Genomic DNA, 19,683 nt, shown 5'->3' on the forward strand with positions numbered 1-19,683 from the left:
TCATTCCTCCAGTCTTCAGTGTCACATGATCTTCAGAAATCATGAAAATATACTACATATATCCTACACACACACACACACACACACACACACACACACACACACACACACACACAGACACATTATGGTCTAAAATATCCCCCTGTGATAGGACAGGTATGGACTGACAGAGAGAAGCGAATGGAATGTGGAAAGTCCTTGAGTTTAAATATTTCATAAACAAAGCAACAGTTGGTAAAACCAGCAGGGCTTACAATACAACAGACACACATAGGTAACCAAAACACAGACAGCACAACACAACCAACAGAGAGACACTCAAGAACAAGCACAAAAGATCTGCTGAGAGCCTCTGGTGATCGGCGAGTGAAGTACAGCAGCAGAGCACTGACAATACACAACACATCTGTGTGGGAAATAAACCATATAGCAAATGATGAAGGAGAACATTAGACTTGTGTAAAGGTTTTGTAGTTAACACCATAGGAAACTAGCCACCTAGGGCATGAAAATAGTGCTAGGTCCGGGCTCTGATTTGGGTCATGGACGGCAAGGGACAACTGCAAATAAGAAAATAAATTATATTCAAAGTAAATACATAAGGAACAACAACTTTGAATTACTTGAGCAACATTGTAATGAAATGGTCCCAATAAAACCAGATAATCAATCAATTAATAATTAGAATGACTATCACATTTAGTCTGTGGCTCTTTTAGCTTTTGATATCTTGTGTGTATGTACTGTCTATGATTTTTTTTTTTAGTTCCTTGTCGGTAGCAGAAGAAGTCAACGTGTGTGTATAGGTCTATGTGTGTGTGTGTGTGTGAGACGTCATTATCTGCTCCTGTTATTAGGTCATTCAGTGATACTGATACTGTGGCTACCTTTGACAACCACAGCTAATCTGAGTCAAACATGAAACTGTGAGTCAGTGGTACGCTTCATTACAGTCAGAGTCAGATTAAGATGTGTGTGATGAGGGCTGAGGGCTAGCACCTTCTCCAGCTTTGTTTAAGTTAACCAGTTCTACTATATGGAAACCAGTGTGTCAAATTTTGTCCTGAATATGTGGATTTCAGATTTCATGTCCTATTTCTGATTGAGCAGCACTTGTTGGTGTGGTTTCAAATGACACTGATATGATGTATGTAGCTGTCAGACTAGCTCCAGAGACAACATCGTTACATAATTACAGTCATTAAGAGTGTGTTAATCACATTCCTTAAAATATCACATTTCTGTTCTGCACGTACGATTCAACCTGAAGATAAAGGAGAAAAGGTTCCATACATGTAAACTATTCTTTGCAATTTGTGTCTTGTGTGTGTGTGTACCTCTGATGTCATATATATCATATATATTTCATGCATCTTGGTGCTGCGTGCTGTAAATGATGAATGTGTGCATTACGCAAGACTCCTAAATCTACTTACACATTAGTATCATCATGACTGACATTAATATGCATGAGTAATTCATAGATAATAAAGGTTAGCTTTCCATATGCTCATTTTATCAGCTGTAAACACAAACCTGAACTACCAAATGGGCCTGATTCAGAATATTTTAATTTCAGAATAACGTTTAAGCAGCGATCAAACTATGGTCTGTACGGACTGGTTGAGAAAGAACTGTTTTGACATTCATTCCATGTTTGTTTGCTGGAACTGTTAATTAGAACAACATATTTGCAATGACTTGACTGTGAAAAGAGCAAGACTAATAATCGTTTCATTGGAAAATACCTAAGATGCATAAACAGCTCAGTGAAGTTCACGGGAAACGAGTCGAAGCACAAAAATGTAACCAAGAACACACGAGTGCCTGATAAGAATCTGAAGTGTAACTCTCAAGGGCATTTTACCACTCTTACAATAACACTGGAGAAACCTCAAAGCACCGCCGCACAGAGCTAAATACCTCCCTTTATCAGCTGAAGCTGAAGATTCTCCTGCGGTATTTTGTTTATTTGTTTGGCCCTCCAGGAAATACCTTCTCCAGCTATTCTGTCGTTAATATTAGTGACTGTACTTATGTATTTGTGTCCCCTTCAGTGGAATAAATCAAAATAGCGTTTGAAGCATAGGGGCGGGACTGTGCCGGGTCCCTCAGTACCACAGAAATCTACCCAGTTGTGAGGAAACCCTCCAAACCTGTTGGTGCAGGTATGAGCTTTGACTGACAGACTGAGGTGTGAAGTTTCCTCCTGTAATCTGAGTGCGTGCCACTGATTTCAGTGGTGCATGCGTGTGATGGTGCGGCGACACTGAAGACCGTCACACAGACTCCTGGAGAAGCACACTGAGGGCCGTCCGTCGAGATGCATCAGGGACGTCTGCGGCTGCGGCCGTGGCTGGAGGAACAGATCGAATCCGGCACATACCCTGGAGTCGTGTGGCTGGATCAGGTGAGATCTGTAGTTTACAGAGCTGCTTCAAGAAACCTTCATTTATAGAGCACTTTTAGCACTAAAGATTGTGTCAAAGCAACAGTATCAAATAGGAAGATGTGTGTCAGTATACAGAAGAATAATAGTGAACACTCATCATCCAGCTCAGTTCAGTCTAAATAGTATCTGTGTTATCAAGTCGAGGATATCACTGGAAAGAAGCGTCCTAACTAAGCAATCCAGAGGAACCAGAACTCCATCAGTGACAGAATGGAGAGAAATCCTTGGGAGAAACCAGACTCAGACTGCTCTGAACCAGCATTGTTAAGCATTTTAACTTTCCCAGTGAAGTGTTAAACATGTTGAATTTACTTTTAACTGATATATCTACCCTTATGAAAAAGAAGTGTACTTTAAGTTTATTTACTTAAGTAAAGTTCAAGTATATTGTAAGTATACTTTATGCAGTGAGTATACAAATATCAGTGTTCTAGTAGTATACTTTTAAGTGTACTGTTTCAATACTCCTTGGGACTAAATTGGCCCACTTTCTAGAATATAAAAGTATACTTTTAAGTATAACAGTAGCAAACTTTGAGTACACAACTAGTTTACCTCTATGTTTGTAGTTTAGACTGCAACTATACTAAAATGCACATTGGTAATAGTTAACTAATAAGATTTTTTATTAGTTTTAATACACCTTGAGGTATAGTCTCAATAAACTACTAGTATAATAGTTTTATACTGCAAGTACACTTATGTTTTCTTTACTTTTATTTTACATCATACTCTAAGTATACTAATATGTGCTTATTTAGGTATTAATTTGTATACATTTTGTTATATGAATATCTGAACATACAAACATCAACAGAAAGAACAGGGTATCTGTTAGGGAACAAAAACATTTTATTCTAGCTTCATGCATTCTTTTTTAAAAACACTTGAATGTACAGTAAGTAAGAAATAAAGAAGAAAGGAAGAAAGAAACATTTTGAACAAAAAGCTGTAATAAAAAGACTGAATTGGATTCAGAATGATAATCAAAACGTAGATGGAGTCGACCAGCACCCCAAGCTTGACAGTCATTACCTCTTCATGGGTCGATGATTTATTCCATCACATTACACAGTTTCGATGCTGTTTTATGTCTGATGATCGTGTTAGATTATGTGTGGAAGCATCTGCTGTTTTGTTTTCTTCTTCACTTGTGTTTTGGGTATTCTGTACGGAAGATGTGTAATAATGTCCCTTACCATATAACAATGAAAACCTGGATTCCTGGAGCACAAGTGAAGCTCAAATATATCAAGACTTTTTCTAAGTACAAGTATGCTTGAATCTCATTTTAAGAGCATTTCAGAAAAGTACATAAAAGTTGAGACTGAAAGTATACTTTCCTATTTTTAATTTAAAAGAAGTATACTAATAGCACACTTTAATAAACCTCTTTTTCGTAAGGGTAGATTCGTCAGTCTCTATATATTTGTGTTGTTTTTCCGTAGTCTGCCAGAGTTTTCCAGATTCCCTGGAAGCATGCGGCCCGGCACGGCTGGAATATCGAGAAGGACGCGACTCTGTTTCGAAACTGGGCCATCCACACAGGTACACAGACTGATTTCTGATCACAGCAGATGGATAAAATGATCAAAATGACTAATGAAGCAGACAGGACATGATTCATATATAAAGTGTTCCATTTTCACATTTTGTCACTCGTTTGTCAGGAAATGATCACAATGTCATATAAATAAATGAAAACACTGTAAAGACTTTGAATGATTACAGTTTACAAATAGATAAATATGCTATATACAAACATGTGTCTTATTAAATGGTACTACATGCATTGGTTACCCTAAGAAACAAGACCTATGAGTGTCCAAATCTGTATTTTCATGAAGTGAACACACATTTGCTGTAGTGTCAAGTTTCGCTTGATGTTTTGAGTCTGTGAAGCTCATCCACAAACACTCAGCCTTCAGATAATGAAGTCCCTATCAAAGGTCTGAATGTCTTTTCATTTGAAAATGTCATCCCCCTTTAGACGATGCTTTCCCAAAAAGATTTATTTTTGACAGTGATCTTGAGGTGAAAAGAATCAGAGTTTGACAAATAGAAATAGTTGAAGAGGTTTTGTCTTATTTTTAATCTTTTGAAATGTCCAGAATAAGCACCAGAACTGCTCATTCAATGTAGCCGTTATATTATTTGTAATTTTACCAAACATGTTTAAAAGAGAAGTTCAGCTATGAAAGTTCAGACCAGGAATACTCTCCTCTCCTCTTGTGGATTTCAGGGCGATACAAACCCGGCACAGACAAACCCGATCCCAAGACGTGGAAAGCAAACTTCCGATGTGCGCTCAACTCCCTGACAGACGTCAAAGAGCTTCAGGACAAGAGCGTCAAGAAAGGCCACAACGCTTTCAGAGTTTATATTCTCCTCCCACACAGCAAAACAGTCAAAAGACGCAAAGGTATCTGCACATATATGAACCTTTCGGGATATTACTGAATACTTCACATATAGTGCATCTGTGTATATTGAGTTCCTAAAGGTGATTTGGGTTATTCTCATGAGTGCATAAGAAGTCTGAGTTTGTGATGAGGTTTCTCTTTAGCTTTAAGGTGTTTGGATACCGACAGTAAAGCAGCAATGTCTCCACAAACACAGAGGAACATACCACTGGAGAGATTTACAGCTAAGACACAAACGTCCTTCCCTACTTTAATGGAGATGTCATATCTTTCCCGTATGGATACAGAGGCCTTCTGGAAGCTCACACACGACCGAGGCAGTGCCACGGCTGAAGCCAGGTGTGTGGAGGAGGAGAGACCAGTCATCACCTTCTCACAGGGTAACTGTACTCATCTGTGGACAATAACTAAGTCTAGCGGAGGTTTATAAGCGACTAATGAATGATCTCCACAGGACTGCAGCTGAACAAAACAGATGAGCACGAGAAAAGAGAAGCTGTGCTGAAGGTAAGATCTCTCTCTGATGGACATGTTGGCTTGACAAACCACAAACACAGGTTAGGAGTCGACCCGAGCGAAAGAGATCTCAGGATGTCAAAGATTAAAAACGGCTTAATTGCATGAATAAATAAATCTTCAGCGGCCTTGCTCTCAGCAGGAACAACCATCTTAAAATTGTTGTAAAGGCAACTTACCCTGAAACTTAAAAAATACTGTATCTTATAGTAAATACTAGTGTTTTTGAATCATACCTTACTATAGTAAAGTGTATTATTATACTGTATATGATAGTATTTACAACACTTTAATGAATGTTACAGCATACTGTAGTGTACTGATAAATGCAAAAAATACTGTAGTATACTATAGTTTTGACTATAGTAAACTGTAGTGTATTGTAGTATAATATACCCTATAGTTGTAGAAATCTTAGTACTTTATTGGGTTATTTGTTTATATCACTATAGTTAAATTACCACAACAAATGAACTCAAGTACTTTACTATAGTATGGTTCAAGTTACTAGTATTTACTATAAATTACTATAGTATTTTGTCCTTTAGGATACCTCAGTTTTGTATGGAAGTCTGTTCCCGCCACTAAATAAAAATAAAACAAGGTTGTGTCTTTTTTCTCTCTCAGAATTTTGAGATATAAATGCACAATTACCTTCTTATTTTTTAATCAGTGGCAGAAACAGGCTTCTATTGTTATTGGGAACAGAAAGTTGAGGTTATCCATTTACTTAGGTAAAAAATAATAATAATAATAATAATAATTTGTATCAGTCAACCACTCAAAAAAAAAAAAAAAAAAACACTTTAAATGGATAGTTAACCCAAAAATAAAAATGGTAATTTATTTACCCCATGGGGACCATCAATGGTTACCAGCATTCTTCAACACATCTAAATAACACAATTGTTATTTTTGGGTGAATGTGGCCTTCATGAACTCATCTCAGGTCCAGCTAATGCTTTGCCAAGCCAACGCCAAGGTTTGTTCTGAACGACTCTTTTCTAGTTATGTTTGATTTGAGACTGTGTGCATTGATTCTGCAGATCGTGGATCACCTGAAGCACCCGGAGCACTGGAGTCCCTCGTACGAGAGCGACCGGGGCTGGAGACCCAACTCCATGTGGATGGGATGCCTGTGTAAGAAAACCTCAACATCCTACTGCTATTCCCAGATAACACCGGAGAATAAAATAACATTTCAACAGTGTTCCACCTAACCATTTGATCATTTTAATAATTATGTATGAACTCCTCTGATTTCAGGTGAGACGATGGAGTTTTCTGGTTACTCCTTCCAGACTGACTGTAACGTTCACAATACCTCGTCAGGTCAATACGACTAGACCCACTAAACCAGCAGGTTCATACTACTGCATTTGTATTTTTTGCAGTGCAACTGAAGAAAAAAGTCATTAATGTTAATAAGTGGACAGTGAAACTGTGCCTGAATGATTTTGAGTTGTAATTATGTTAAATTATGCTAAATGACAATTTCTTGGTCACTAAAGAAGACATCAGCTATTTTTATTTGTTTGCCAAACTTTTCAATAAATCTTGAGTTTATGCTTTGGATTAAACCGTGTGTGGCTTCATTCCCTCCTGCATCTGCCAGGGCTGTCCCCGTTTAACTCCAAATATAAGACCTTGATTAGCTGGATGAAACGTGGTCATTTCGACTAATAATCACAGGCTTCTCTCTTTTCAGAGACTGTAAAAAAGTCGGGAGATTTTAATCATATTACCACAATGTGATTTCTTTCAAGATCATGTCATTCCAGCCCACATCGGAAGAGCAAGACAGTTTTACAAGCAATGAAACACAGCGGTGCTGTAGTTTAAACACCACTTTAATATCAGTGGGACAGAATGTATAAATAGCGTAACTGCGAGTTAAAGCAATCAGCATATTTGATGGCTCCAGTAAAGAGCAAAATGGCAGTAAAAACACGACCCAGAGTCCAGATCAGTAATTGAAGGCCTGGCTGAAGCTGCGTTTCTGACCGCCGCCTCCGCCTCTTCCTCCTCCTCCTCGCCCTCCTCCTCCTCTTCTGCCGCCGGAGCTGTTTCCTCCTCTGAAGCCAAAGGAGCGGCGTCCTCGTCCCCCGAAGCCTCCGGAGGGTCGCTCGCTGTTCTGCCGCATGCTCTCCTGCATCTCGGGGAGCTCCGTGGCCACGCTCAGCTGCCAGCGCCGGCTGTCCTGCCACTTTTCCTGCACAGACACAGAAACACGAGCTATGTTGACAAGCCTCCATTAGTGGAACCCGACTCTCAAACACATGGAAGTGGCTTGGGAAAGAAGACGCCCGTGTGTACAGACACATCCCTGCAGCGTCGCTGTACAAGCCTCTCAAACACACAAGTGCATCGTCATACCTGCATCTCTTTCACTTTGTTGGCCGGGACGTCGAAGCACACACCCTGAGAGAAACACACACACACAGGAGCTGTTAGAACCAAAGCCCTGAACTCTCAAAAACAAACAGAGATGCAGATCCTCGGTCTCAAAAAATTATATCTCAATATTTTGTGAGATTTCATTGCTAACGATAATCAGATGATGTTCAGAGCTGGTATCTTAACGTGGACAGCTGACAGTTTTTGATGTTCTGCATGTTCTGTGGTGGTCAGCTCACAGCAGAGATAGAAATTAATCTTTTCCAGTTAGTTTAAAATGATTTTTACTTCTATAAAGCCATTTTTTCTAAAAGTGTCCATAATCTTGAGTTCGATTCTTCCATTTATTCAGTGAATTATGAATCTCTTAACTAAATGAATCTCTGCAGTGCAGAGGACACACAGAAGCTGCGTCTGAAGAGGGATTTAGATGTGTTCACACACTGTTTAACGCAGGACAGGAATGTTTTTAACCTGCAGTTACACGTGTATTTAAACGGCCAGCAGGTGGCAGCAGGTCACTGTTAATAAGTGAGTCGTTGTGATTGAACCGAATCATTTAAACTGAACTAATCATCATCATGTCGCTCCGACACCGAAAACAGTGATGCGTTTCCAATTATTGTTGTCAAAAGAGAGAAAAGAAAATGCTAACGGTTTTTAAAAAAATCAATCACGTTTTTAATGATGGTAATTTTTGGAGAATTTATTAGTTTAGAGCCAAGAACCAAGAGAAAACATTACCATCTCCAGCAGCGAGAGGGCGCTACAGGGCAGCATAGAGCGCCCTCTCGCGGCTGTAGACGGTAATGTTTTCTCTTGGTTCATGTCAAATTAATTTTGATAAATAAGTCGCAGGACCAGCCAAACTATGATAAATAGTGTGACTTATAGTCCGGAAAATACGGTAACTATATGAAGTGGTATTAATATATAGATTTTCTGCCCCAATGTCTTGAATTTTGTGATAATTCTAGATGTATTTTAATAGACTGAATCACGCAGTGAAAGAACAAACAGTAATATACGTTCACTAGACTTCATGTCATGTGTGAGTGCACTCTGTAGGGGATGGTCCAATGTTCATCGCTTCTAATGGTTTTTGCGATATACTCAATGTCAACTCAATATCCCTACTCTCACTACTAATTCATAACACAGAACAAAAAAAAAAAGAGAAATCTATTAAGGAAAATGTAATATTACACCCCTAATGCAGATTTAGATTCACTGAGAGTACAAATATATAAACGTTACTTCAATTCTGCTATTCTTTTGCTGTCATTCATTTCTAATCATAAGTTTTGGCAGTGCATCCCAGCAAACACATCAGACTGGATGTTGTCCTAGATGACGTCTTGGCTTCAGTAAAACACAGACGTACCATCTTGCCCTTGAGGAAGGTCATGCGTTTGATGTGCTCATCGATTCCCTCTCCGAGCTGCTCCTTCAGCCCGCGCCAGGCGTAACCGATGTTGTGCATTTCCTGAGAGCAGTTCAGTATCATGGTGGTGAACCCCTGAGAGAACAAGACAGGAGTGTCACACAGATTCCCAGCACTGTATTGGAAATGTTTAGTGTTTGCAGATCCTGTGTGAAGTGTTAGCTGTGGTGTTGACGTACAGCGTCGGAGCTGATGAGGGATCTGTTCTCCAGGGCGGTGGCTCCTGATATGTGAGCGAGGGCCGCCGCCAGCGCCTCCTCCGCCCCGCGCTGCTCGATCAGTTCACGCGCCGCCTCGCGGAAATACCCCACCGCCACGGCCGGGACCGAGTCCAGGAACCTGTCAACAGCAGCATACATCACGTTCACATTCTCATACATCCACTGAAGACATTACTGTGTGTATGAGAAGGTCTCGGACCTCATGGCGTCTTTACTGGAGGACTGGATGATGTCGTTGGCTGTTGGGACTCCGACACGTTTGAAGGTGATTCCCTGGAGCAGGCGAACACAAGAAACAGCCATCAACCAACCATCATTTGATCATCTGATGACACTGTGGTTCATTTACAGCATCGATACAGGACAACCGGGACATCTCAGTCCAATAAAAGTGTCACAATTTACTTCAATTCTTTCTTATTAAAATGTGTCTCTGCAGCACAGAAGATAAGAACTTCATTTGGACTTTAAAGATAATTTTCTCAATATTTTGATATTTTTTTGCTCCCTCAGATTCCAGATCTTCAAAAAGTTGTATCTCAGACAAATATTGTACTTCTAACAAACCACACATCAACGGAAAGATGATATATTCAGCTTTCAGATGATGTATTTATCTTAATTTCAGAAAATGGACTGTTATGACTGGTTTTGTGCTCCAGGGTCACATATAAATAATACATTAATAATAAAGAGATCCTGGACAAGGTTTATGGACAAATAAAGCTTTTTGAATGGTTTCGTCAGCGTCTTGTCTGATCGCACACTTTATCCATCATTTGTTGCTCAACCCATGTTCAGTGGTTAATGAACCGCTGACGGTGTCTCACCGCTTTCTGCTCCACAAACTTGAGCTGGCTCTCCTCCTTCCGCTGGTAAAAACAGATGCAGATGCCAGTTCTTCCGGCTCTTCCAGTCCGTCCAGACCGGTGGATATATGATTCCACATCCTGCAGTCACAACACAAGTCTACGCTGTTAAAGAGCATCTTAAACTACAGAGATCCAATCAGCAGGGACTCAAAGACAAAAACAAGACCAAATAGAAATGAAAGAAACATTTAAAAGAACTGGCCACATGTATGAACACAGTAACTAGAACTGAATTATGGAGTAGAGGAAATCAAGAGCAGGTCAAGTAAAAGAGGCAAGCGTACGTTTGGAGGAGAGCACTGAATGACCAGGTCCACCTCGGGGATGTCCAGGCCACGCGCCGCCACATTAGTGGCCACCAACACCTCGAACGTGCCGTTCCTGAAGCCCTTGAGCGTGATCTCTCTCTGTTTCTGAGGAATGTCTCCGTGCAGCGACTGCGCACTCTGAACCACAACAGTTAAGAACATCTTAATAACACTCAATCAGACTGAAGAGCCTGCATGCAAACACCTCAATCAATCCCAATGACATTCTGACCGCACTGAAAGGGGTGGTGTACTGTAGATCATTAATTATTCATCTGAGAGCACATGTAAACCGAGACAGGACAGTCCCGCGCATGTGCAATGAAGCAGAAGTAGTGCAACGAGCTGTTGTTTTTGTAAAACATCCCATCAGCTCTCGAGTCCCCATCCCTCCATACACACACTAGGCTCAGATTCATCATGCACCTGTTTGATGGAGGTGTTCATGGAGAGCTCCGTGGCCTCTCTCTTGGTCTCGCAGAAGACGATGGTCCGGCCGTGGCTGCCGCTGTACACCTGGACGACATCACCGATGACGGACGCCCGCTGAGACCAGTGACAGGCGATGGCCAGGTGCTGCGCGACAGAGAACAGCTCAGACACGGCACACGCTCAAGAACAAGAACTGATGCGTATAACGGAGGAAGGACGGCAGGCACAGGAAACGTGTGCCATTCAATTATTAATCATTAGAAATAAGTTTAAAAAAAGCTAATTACACAGGTAATGAGAAAACAGTTTGTTCTGTTCTGAAGCAGCAAGATTCCACAGATCAGTAACTGACCACTTCTACACAGGTCAGATGAATATATATACAGGGTATATACAGCAATCCTTAAGTTAAATTTACTACTTTTTAATACCTTTTTCACTACCTTCAGAATATTTTTTAAAACCATCACGACACTGAATTGCAAGTGTTAATCAGCGACCTTTCTATTATTTACACAGATTTTGACATATATAACATACAAAAAATAATAGATTTAGAGATGTTGACAGCATATTGCACATTTATTTCACTTAGTAAATAAAAATAAAACAAATACCATAAAATGTGCAATGGAGAAAATGGATAGACCGAACAATAAGCCTGCCTGTTAGTGTTGTCACGGTACCAATATTTCAGTATTCGGTACCGATACCAGTGAAAATCCACGGTTCTCGGTACCAATTTCGGTACCAAAGCAAAACACAAAAATTTGCTAATAAAAAAAAAATAACTTTTTAGTACTAAAAATAAAACCAATGCCATTCTTTATACTTATTTAGAATTGTGTTTAAAGTTTTTCTACAAGTTATATAATTATGAAAAACAGTAAACAAGTTTCACCCAAATTTAATTTGTCTTTTAATTTATCAAATTTAAACACATTTTATGTTTGGTAAATAAAGGGGATTTGCTATTAAAATTAAAACATGGGAGAAATATTGAGATTTTTTTTTTTTTTTAATAAAGTTTTTTATTTTTTTGCAACAATGGTAGCAGTATCACATACGTTTAAATAATAGTAATATTTCTAGCACAATGCCCTTATGTAAAAATTTTCTTTTAGGCCTAATGAATGCATATTTGTCATTTTGAAATTTCTATTTGCCCATTAGCTCCGCCCACTACCGGAGAAACCGGTATGTCTTCTGCTTTTTCGAAAATGAATATGAATAATTCTAAATTAACTCGATTATTTTGACAGGAGAAGACAACAGATGCTGAAATTAATGCAACCGTCATTCGCTTTAGTCTATGTAGTAAATAAACCTGCACGTCTCTGTCATTAATTAATTCACACAGAGACGCGCAGAACACGGATTCATATTTCAAACAACTTTTGCGGCTTAACATTTACAGATACTGGTCCATATGGAGATTTGATTTGATTAATTTATGCTTTCACAAATTCCATGACTGTCCATATTAAAATGTAAGTTTCATTTACATGACTGGATTTTGAGATTCCGTACTCGTTTTCTGCTTCGCGGAAATCATAGCGTTGTATGCGTCAAGAACCGGGTTTGAACGGGACCTCGGTACTACCGGTCGTTAACCCAGCTATTAGAAAACTTGCATTTGTCCATGAAGACGACGATGGTTGTCCAGTCATTGAAGATATGCCTTGAAGCAAGTCTAAAATAAAACGTAAGCCAGCCACTTCTGTTGAGCGCGCAGTGTTCTGAGATGATGCCGAACGACCACTGAATATGACGTCAGCATCAAACATACAGTGAGACGGAAGATCTTTGATTATGTGCCCAGATATGCTAAAGCCCATATAAACGAACTAACACGAACGCAGATAGAATTTCAATCAGAATAAGACACCTGATAGTCTGGAAAAAATAATACCTAATTTGGAAAAAAATAATACCTCTGAGACCACATTTAACACTTTTAATGGCCTTAAATTTGACCATTTTGATTTATCACTTTTTAATACTTTTTAAAACCCCGCGGACACCCTGATATAAATGACTCTGTCTCCACCTACAGGAGGAAACCCTCGACTGATGTAATGTTGTAGACACACTGTGACAGATTTCACTAAACGCTTTTAAGCATTAATAAGAAATGTTAAGATGCTTATATACATTTTGTTCTTCAAACCATGTTTTCTTTGTGTTTATATGAGCTTTATTCTGCCGGACGAGCACCACTATATTCACGTGGCATTACCTCCACTGTGGTGGCTGCTTTCTGGGTCTTCTTCCCGATGAGGTCCACATGGATGAACTGAGAGCGCATGTATTTCTTGGCCACGTCGTAAACCCAGGAGGGACAGGTCGCTGAGAACAGCAGCGTCTGTGGCTTCTCCTCTGCATCTGTGAGAGAAAGGTTCAGAAACACTGTTCAGACAATCGAGATCGAATCATCATTTGAGACGCTGAGATTTGATCAGTGCAAAGCCTGTGATGTGGACACGATATTACTCTGAGATCAAACAGGTACCGGGGAAACATGGCATGGATTGGGGAAATGCTCCACATGGAGCTCCTATTGGAATCACGCCCAAATCACTCTTCAAAAAATGTTATTTTGTAAATGTTTTAATGGAAACCATAAGAATTTCTGTGATAGTTTCTATAAGTTTTTTCAGTGTAATGAGATTCATACTGTGCTGCACACTACTGACAATATTAAGCTGAAGCTTGACTTTGTCAAAATTGACAATATATTATATATATACATATATATATATATATATATATATATATATATATATATATATATATATATATTATTCACAATTTGAGATTTTCTCCAAATCGCACAGCCCTAAAGTAGATCTGTCACGGCTCTCATGGTTTAGCTTTTATCTTCTGCTCGGCCGAACACCGTGTGCTCAGGAGCATGAGGCGTGGGGATCACCTTTCTTGTAGGACGCAGACAGGATCTCCTCCACCTGCTCGGCGAAGCCCATGTCCAGCATCTGGTCCACCTCGTCCAGCACCACGTGCTTCAGCTGAGACAGATCCAGCTTGTTATTCTGCAGATGGTCTCGGATGCGGCCCGGCGTTCCCACCAGTATATCGATGCCATTGCGGATGGCTTCCACTGAAGACACAAGTCAATCCTCAGGTTAATAAACACCTAACCTTACTACACTAAACTACAAATGACTTCCTGTCATTGATCATTCAGTCAAAAAGCAAGCCTGTGATGATGAAGCCCCTACTCTGTGGGTTGTATGAACTTCCTCCGTAGAAACAGGTGACCGACAGCTTCCTGGTGACGTCTTTGAAGTCTTTGGACACCTGGATGGCCAGCTCACGAGTGGGTGTCAGAACCAGCACCTGTGTGGACACACATCACACATTAATTTAACACTGGACACAGATGTGGACACATTCAACTAAATTCAGTTCTCAAGATAAAAAACCATGCACCTAGTGACATATAGTGCGGTTGTGCTTTGGGTGTCCCGGGCTCGAGTCCCGGCTCGTGCACCTTTCCCAATCCCTCCTTCCACTTCACTTCCTGTCTGCATACTGTCCTGTCCTAATTACTTTTAAGGGTACCGACCAAATTGTGTCAATCGGTGCCAAATTTCGTTAAAATGGCATGAATATATGCGCCAATACACTAAATATATTTCACTTCCATCATTGACGGATTAACAAAACGAAAGAAAAGAATGAGCTGAGTTTCAGTTTATTGTGACGTGTTCCAGAGTTCTCTGAAAGGAAACAGAGACGGCAGAAAGTAGTCTTTATTTTGCAATCTATCTGTCTATCTGCATAACCATCCAGTGCTGGTATATCACGCCGGCACCTCACAGACTCAACATTAAAATAAAGAAACGTATTTAACATTGAACTGCTGCGCTGCGGTCAGCCTGACCAGCGCCTCGCTGTGATGAAGGATGAGGTTTCACATCGATGAAGCCTAGCCTATAACAACATTTCAACACCCAGATGTGTCACGGATATGGAAATATTTGGATTCGTGCCGAATGAGAGAGGTAGGCATCCGTTCACCTTAAATTAATTGTTTCTGGATTGTCTTTAGAGGATTTGTTGTGGAGAGAAACTAATAACTAGTAGTCTAACTACAACTTCCTGTTTCTATTATTCTATTACAGTTTTTTCACAAATAAATATTTTAATATATATAAACAAATAGCAAGTAAACATTATAACCAACAGGGCACTCCGTAATCTGGGAAGATTCTGTGCATTGGGAATCATATTTTTATCAACTAAAGCCAGGCTAACCCTCATTTAACATGCAGCACGCAGTAAGAATGATATGAATATGACTGTGTGCAAATGCATTAATCATCATAGTTTGAAATCAGGACTTTGAAGCTGACCTCTCGTCCTGTCCAGATGACCGTCACACAGAGCACACAGCATCAGGAAACATACTGACACACACTTCACAAGATCTCACAGCTGCAACTACTGTGAAATTACACTTTCAAAGGGCTTTAAACGATGCGTGTTAGCTGAATGCTGACGGCAAACGAGAAGTACGTTTCCCTTACTGTTCCCGATAATATAAAAGCGATCGTTAGAATACTTTGATTCATTTGTTCAACCGATGACGGTGAACGAGAGAGAGAGAGTGTGTGCTGCTGCTCTCAGCGACGTCAAAATAAAAGTCCTGCATCCAACACATCACCCAAGCAGAACAACTTAACTGATCTAAAATATGCCAAATATCGGCCGATATATCATCAAACACTACTAATAACTGTGTTCATAATGTTTGTAAGCCGGCATGTTTTAGCCTTCATCATTAGACAGGAGCATGGAGTCCATCCCTGATTCACTCTATAGCACCGAATGCCACGGGATCCATCCATTTTTGGATGAATAATCAAAAGTAGGTCTGTAACTCAATTTGAATTGTGATCTGGACTAGTGTCTGTGAATATTAAAATTCAAAAAGACTTTAAATATGAATCCTGTCACTGAATGCCGGAGGTTTTGTTCATTACACAGACACTGAAGCACGCGTGACCTGTGAAACAGTACGGTTTCACATGTAACAGAAATATATTACTCTTGAATGATGAAGCAAACCAGTAAAGAAGTGCACAGCACACGCATGACCTCCCCGTCATCCTTCAGTATCCCAGGATGCACCACTGAGCTTCAGCACAAGACTCTGACTGGCAGTACATAACTGAGGCTTGCAAACGTCTGCACTCAATGTGACTCTGTAAGGTCTGCAGTCTTTGTATAGGTGCACATTTATATATAGTATATTCATATTGAAAATCTGTCAGTAGGTTAGTTGTGTAGAGGTTTAGACTGTTTTACTTCATTGTTGCATGTCTGTATTTATATGTATATATATATAAAAGCAGAACAGCATCATTTTGACGAGTGCTCTGTTGAGCAGCACTGTATATCTCGTGTCATGTTAAAAGCCCTGGTGTCCAGCGTGAGCCGCACCGCAGCGCTACGGTCCATCACGTTCATCGATCAGTACCTTCGGGGCCCGGCCTCTCCTCTTGTCCTCCGCTCCGGACTGCAGCTTCTCCACCAGAGGAACAGCGAACGAGAAGGTCTTCCCCGTGCCGGTCCTCGCCTGACCGATCACATCCTTCCCATCATACACAGAGTTAAAGGTCTTCACTTGGATGTCAAAGAGATACGAAACACCACGGGCTAGAAGAGAGAGAAACTACTTCAGCTCAAAGTGTCAGTGTATCTGAGCAGCGGTCCACGAGGCGGTGTGAGCGGCGTTACCCTGCAGCAGTTTGATGGTGTTCGGGGAGATCCTGAAGTTAGAGAAGGCTCCTTCTTTCTGCTCCGGAGTTTCCTACAGAAAGGATCAGATCATCAGAAATCACCAAATCTGGATTACTGGTGCTCTACGGAGCCCCTGAAGGGACATGCTGATGGGGAACTAATGCCAGTGTTCTGCATTGTATTCACACATATAACTGCTTCTGACCGCCGCATCTCTGATGATTGTGATAGTGTTGCTTACAATCAGATATTATCTAAATACATATATCAACCTTTTAATTAAATATAATATTACAGCTGTTTGTAGATTTGGGGATATGTGAACAGAAGTGTAGACGTGTACACACTTTCTCGCGGTCGCTGTCCGAGTCCTCGCTGGACGCTCCAGGTGTGTCCACTGACGCTGGTACAGATGTCTTCGCAGTGTCTCCGTTAACCATCACCTCCTCCACCTTCACCTTCTTCTTCTTTTTCAGCTGGACAGAGATCTGAGTAAGACACACGAGCTGCAGAATAATGATTTCCATGAGATCAGGAGAAATGGGTTACCTTGACCTGGCTTGTGTCCGTGTTCCCGTTCATGTCTGTGCTCTCGGTGGGCATCTTCTCAGCCTTCCTCTTCTTAGGAGCCGGTGAATCACACTCTGCCTCGGCCGTCTCCTTCTGCTCTTTCGTTTTCTTTTTCTTTTTCTGGAGAGAAAGGAGAGGCTCATCTAACAGGAATGTGTCACTGATCCTTTATGATGATCATAGCAGAGAAATAACGCTACACATTCTTCTATCATGTCGGATTATTGATCTTTTATTAGATAACTACTCGTCATTTCACTTCAGTATCTCTAGCACTCTCTATTCTAATTCTGTTTTATATTTTTGTTGACTTGACCGTCTAACACTTGCTCTCTCTGTTTCTTTACAAAAAAGGCCTTTAACACTAGCTTTCTCTATTCTTTTCCATTGGATCTACTTGTTTTTTTTTAGTTGTGTGTGTGTGTGTGTATACACACTACCGTTCAAAAGTGTGGGATCAGTAAGATGAAGCTTCTTATGCTCACCAAGGCTGTATTTATTTGATAAAAACGTATTCATCTGCACATCACAGATTGAGATATTTCTAGTATTCTATTATTGTATTATTTATCTTTTTTCCCCATCCACTGATTGTCAACATGACTAATACTCTCACACATTAAAAAGTACAATATGACTTTCATAAACACCTCCAGTTCACTAGTTTTTGTGATTTAATGCCAATGTTATCGGTGTCTCTGGGCTATATTTGTAGCAATAGCCAAAAATACATTGTATGGGTCAAAATTACACATTTTTCTTTTATGACAAAATTCATTGGATTAAGTAAAAATCATGTTCATGAAGATATTTAGTAAATTTCCTACTGTAAATATACCAAAACTTTATTTTTGATTAGTAATATACATTGCTAAGAACTTCATTTGAACAACTTTAAAGATGATTTTCTCAGCATTTAGATTTTTTTAAACCCTCAGATTCCAGATTTTCATATATTGTCCTCATAATAAACCATACAACAATGGAAATATTTATTCAGCTTTCAGATACATCTCAATAATAAAAAATAATTAAAACTCTTATAACTGGTCTTGTGTTTTGTTCGGTTCCTGTGAAAAACTTTAATTTAACGCTATTAAATGTGTAAAATGTACACATTACCTGTTCAAAATAATCCATGAAACAAGCAGTGATTTGAGGAGCGTGCACTAATAATATTATCACAAGTTCCTTTCGTTTGCGCATTGTTTCAAGGACACGCCCACAACACGGGAACTCATGAATATATTCACGTAAACTCCTCCCACGGGAACGGTTTAAGACAGGAACCGAATATTACACAACACCGGTTCTGTGCTCTAATGTTATAAAATGAAACAAGTCATGGACCATTTATTATGATAAAATTTCAGTAGATTCTTATTTTATCCTTTCTCAGTCGCTTCCCAGTTATGACAGAGCGCTATTCGTTAATATTAGTTATAGCCGCTAACTCAACACACACACGTGCTGTTAGTGTTCATGCTAATCACACGTGATCGCAGATGTAACTTACGTCACATATTTCGACTTTACGTGAGTTAATGAATACTTTTGGGGGAAAACAAACAAACAAACAAATCCCTAAACCGTGCAGTGTGTGAATTCCGACTCGAACAGAGCAGAAGTGATACGCGCCCTGGACTCTAAGGACGGTACCGTTAGCGGTGTGTGTGTGATCATATAGCGTCAGTCAGCGCTGTGTGGACCCGCTCTCACCTTCAGCAGCGGCGGGCCGCTCTCCACCTCCTCCATCAGGGCGCTCGGCTCGGCGGCTGGCAGGGTCTTAGACGGCATTCTAGATGTTGTGCGGCAGATGGACATGTGCGACCGTACTGAGATCGCACCGGAGGAAAAGAAAGAATCGGAAGCGAGGTGGGGAGGAAGGAAGCGCTCATTCACAGGAGCGAAACACTATCGTGCAGGGGGCGGAGCTACATTTAAAGCACACGACATTCTGCTGCCTAACAGTGAGAGAACCTAAATAAATGTTCATGTAAAAGAGAGATTGATCAAAAACATTAACATTCAAACAGCAAAAGATTTTGATGGTAATAAAACAAAATTCCACTTTGTTGCTATGTCCAATCAGAAAACGCTTCCGCTGTGAATTTGACCAATTGTAAATAGGCTCAGTGGCTAGCCCCTCCCCCGGCAGAACGTGCTCTGTGTTCATTTCTTGTCTAGAAATTCTAAATCATGTGACGCAGTACAAAGATAACTGCGCCACGCTGTACGGAACGCCACATGGGTCAAAATTCATTTCCACGTGTTAAAGCCAC

The 19,683-nt window shown here is 40.2% G+C and overlaps 2 protein-coding genes across 2 annotated transcripts; one reads left to right on the forward strand and one right to left on the reverse strand.

The window, feature by feature from the left end:
* The first annotated feature begins 1,388 nt into the window (after window positions 1-1,388).
* LOC127970270 (interferon regulatory factor 1-like) lies at window positions 1,389-6,965 on the forward strand. Its single transcript, XM_052572686.1, has 8 exons — window positions 1,389-2,168; window positions 2,241-2,410; window positions 3,901-4,000; window positions 4,695-4,874; window positions 5,019-5,255; window positions 5,330-5,382; window positions 6,438-6,531; window positions 6,658-6,965. Exons 2-8 carry the CDS (start codon window positions 2,324-2,326, stop codon window positions 6,735-6,737), a joined length of 831 nt encoding a protein of 276 aa, XP_052428646.1. The 5' UTR covers window positions 1,389-2,168; window positions 2,241-2,323; the 3' UTR covers window positions 6,738-6,965.
* A 120-nt stretch (window positions 6,966-7,085) lies between these two features.
* Window positions 7,086-19,289, reverse strand: ddx21 (DEAD (Asp-Glu-Ala-Asp) box helicase 21). The gene is given in 16 exon segments (XM_052572684.1): window positions 7,086-7,603; window positions 7,768-7,812; window positions 9,173-9,307; window positions 9,412-9,571; window positions 9,653-9,726; window positions 10,284-10,403; window positions 10,610-10,771; window positions 11,060-11,209; window positions 13,305-13,450; window positions 13,998-14,183; window positions 14,305-14,422; window positions 16,569-16,747; window positions 16,829-16,901; window positions 17,179-17,377; window positions 17,379-17,521; window positions 19,121-19,289. Coding segments are annotated over 16 exon segments (2,241 nt in total). The 5' UTR covers window positions 19,226-19,289; the 3' UTR covers window positions 7,086-7,357.
* Window positions 19,290-19,683: the final 394 nt, after the last annotated feature.

This window comes from Carassius gibelio, chromosome B13 (assembly GCF_023724105.1).
Source record: "Carassius gibelio isolate Cgi1373 ecotype wild population from Czech Republic chromosome B13, carGib1.2-hapl.c, whole genome shotgun sequence".
In the NCBI taxonomy this organism is placed as follows: domain Eukaryota; kingdom Metazoa; phylum Chordata; class Actinopteri; order Cypriniformes; family Cyprinidae; genus Carassius; species Carassius gibelio.